This window comes from Solanum tuberosum, unplaced genomic scaffold (genome assembly GCF_000226075.1).
Source record: "Solanum tuberosum cultivar DM 1-3 516 R44 unplaced genomic scaffold, SolTub_3.0 scf00006, whole genome shotgun sequence".
Lineage (NCBI taxonomy): Eukaryota > Viridiplantae > Streptophyta > Magnoliopsida > Solanales > Solanaceae > Solanum > Solanum tuberosum.
Window position 1 is genome coordinate 2,190,214 of NW_006238932.1, and position 3,295 is coordinate 2,193,508.

A 3,295-nucleotide genomic window follows, 5' to 3' on the forward strand; every position below is an offset into this window, starting at 1 on the left:
TCCACCTTTTCAAGCCATAGACTTTGCAATCGGCGGCTGGAATATAGGCCCTTTGTTTCCAATGTGGCTCCGAACTCAGGAGATGATAATGAATGTTGACATATCAGATGGTGGATTACAAGGTGAAGTTCCAACTTGGTTTTGGAACTTATCTTCTCAAATTGTTTTTCTCAATCTTTCTCACAATTAATTTATTGGTGAGGTTCTAATCATTTCAACAGCTTCATGGTTAGTTGGATTGGGAGGTCCTTGGTTAATGTACTTAGGTTCCAACAATATTAGAGGATCCCTACCACGTATTTCAACGAGTATAACTGAGCTAGATCTCTCAAACAATTTGTTTTCAAAAGGTTTATCCAACTTCTTGTGTGAAGCAAAGAATGTATCTTACAATTTGGAGATCCTAAACCTCGACAGAAATAATTCATCAGAAGAAATTCCTAATTGTTGGATGAATTAGTCAAAGTTGAAAGTTTTAATCTTGTGAGAGAATAATTTGATTGGAGGCATATAAAGATCCATGGAGGTTTTGAATAGTTTGTTATCCCTGGACTTACGAATAAACAGACTTAATGGTCCATTTCCTTCATCCTTGGAAAATTGTACGAAACTGCATAAAATAGATTTAGACGAGAATGAGTTTGTTGGGGGATTACCTTCTTGGTTGGGAATGAGGTTTTTAACCTTGATAGTATTTATCCTTCAGTCCAATAAATTCAATGGTGAATTGCCTCAAGAACTTTGTCGACTCAAAGATCTTCAGATTTTAGACCTTGCAAACAATACATTTGTTGGAATAAAGGTGTATTGGCAATTTCAGTGCAATGGTCAAAGGAAAAAAGGAAGTGGGAGATGATGATGAGTTAAATTATTCCTACATTTTTGGAGTTTTGAGAGAGAGGGCCATAGTAACGAATAAAGGCAATAAGTACCAGTATGACACCATTTTGGCATTGTTTACAAGTATGGATATGTCTAGCAATAAGCTTTCTGGGGATATTCCTGTAAGTTTAACAGGTCTTGTAGGATTAAGATCGTTTAATTTTTCTAATAATAACCTAACTGGTAAGATTCCAAATGACATTGGTGACATGAAAGTCTTGGAATCTGTTGATCTTTCAGAAAATAAATTTTACAATCAAATCCCACAAAGCTTTTCAAGTTTGTCCACTTTGAGCTTCTTGAATCTATTTGATAATAATTCGTTATGTATGATACCATTGAGCACTCAACCTCAAAGCTTTGATCTCACGAGTTTTCAAGGAAACAAACTCTGCGGACTTCCACTCTTGATGAACTGCAGTTTAGATGACAATATTCCAAATCACGAATATGAAGATGATGAGGGTGACAAAGATGAAGGGGATTGGTTTTACATTTCATTGGTTATAGGATTTGCGCTAAACTTTTGGGGTGTTTGTGGTTCACTGCTTTTCAAGAGATCATGGAGACATGCTTATTTTCGTTTTCTAGATCGTAGCTGGGAAATGTTGCTTGCAAAGATACCAATATGGTGAGAGATGTGATTAGGATATTGCTATCTTCGAAAGATAGTTTGTATGCTTACACTTTTTATGTTACCAATCATGTTGTTTGATTTTGTATTCAAATATGCCGACGTCTATGTCTTTTAACTACTTAAATAAATGTTTCTTAATGCAAGATGTTCTAAAATGTTGTTTCTTCCATCTAGTTCACTTCAAATTAGAAAAGAGTATTTAAATATTCGTGAGTTAAAGTGTTAAAGTACGTACATTTGATTGTCAAGTTTGAGGATAATTTTATGTATTTTTTTTATTTCTAGAATGATATTAATTGTTCTATAATAGTTGTCTGTGCAAAAAAAATGGATTTTTTCAAAATTAAGAAAATTTTATGCAAGTAAGATCTACTTGTTTCAAGATAGATGTTGGTTTTAGGAGCATTTTATTATTTTAAATTGTTGGTTTTAGGAGTATTTTAATATTCTTAAAATTATGTTGAAGTGCTTTCTCCAATTCCACGGTTTCATACCTGTCAGAAATTAGACCATTATCTTAATTACTCAGCATGGTGCATTACTCATCATTCTTTATTCCTCCATTATACCTTATAACCTATGTAACTTCTAAGATCATTATCTTCACTATTTACTACTCTATTATCTTCATATTCATTGCTAGGAAGACTTCTTTTACTATAAATAGTGGTAGTCTTCATTTGTTTCACACAAGAAAAATATAGAGTACATAAAGTTTGTGAAAAAAGAGAATTTTTATTAGACCATCTCCAATCCATCTCTATTTTACTCTCCATTCTCTATATTTGGAGAGTAAAATAAAGAATGTCCACTCCAACCCCCCTCTATATTACCCTCTATACTCTATTTATTGAGAGGTGAATAGTTCTCCAAATTTGGAGAACTACAATTCACCTCTCTATTTCACTTTTTCAATATTTTAATATTATTTTTATGATATCATTAATTAAGTCTTTATTATTTGTAATTATTTTCTAATGTAATAGAACATCTAAAAATATATTATTTAAAAGTTACTACTTCCATACGAATTAATAATTATTTTATTTTATTTTATTTTTAAAAATAATTAGCACTTTAAATATGTAATTTAAAAATTATTTTAATATTATTTATACTATATAATACTATTAATTAAGTCTCTAATATTAATAATTATTTTCTAAGTAATATAATATCTAAAAATATATTATTGATAAGTATACTACTTCCATCCCGAATTAACAGTTTTTCTAATTTGATTTTATTAAAGTTTTTATCACTTTAAATATGTAATTTAAAATTATAATTATTTTTCACAACGAAGAATGCACAAAATTTAAATGATAATTCAAACAATCCACTATTATGTTATAGTGATAAATGATTAAACTACACTTTTTAATGAGTATGAAAATACTTGATGCAATAGTTTAAAATGGAATAGGGGAAGTAAATTAGTATACAAAATAATTTGGATACAAGATGAAAATTTTAATTTAAACAATTTTTAGCTACAAATAAAAAAATAAGGACAAATCATTTTAAACTCCGTAGTGCATTAATAGAGCATTTGTGGGAGAAACGTAATAGTCTTGAAAGTTGAATATTTATGTAAAATTTAAAATAATTTTTACGATAATGCAATATTGATGATATAATTGTAGTTCATCAATAATTTCACTTTGATTTGAATTGTATTTAGTCAAAAAAAAGAATTCTTATTATTTGAAGGAAGGTGTTCTTTTTGTGGAGCTTTGAATTCAACTCTTGTCAAGAGTTTGTTGAGCTGCACTT

General features: G+C 29.5%; 1 protein-coding gene across 1 annotated transcript; it reads left to right on the forward strand.

Moving 5' to 3' along the window:
* The first annotated feature begins 824 nt into the window (after window positions 1-824).
* Window positions 825-1,517, forward strand: LOC107060655 (receptor-like protein 2). Its single transcript, XM_015308784.1, has one exon. It carries the CDS (start codon window positions 825-827, stop codon window positions 1,515-1,517), a length of 693 nt encoding a protein of 230 aa, XP_015164270.1.
* The last annotated feature ends 1,778 nt before the right edge of the window (window positions 1,518-3,295 follow it).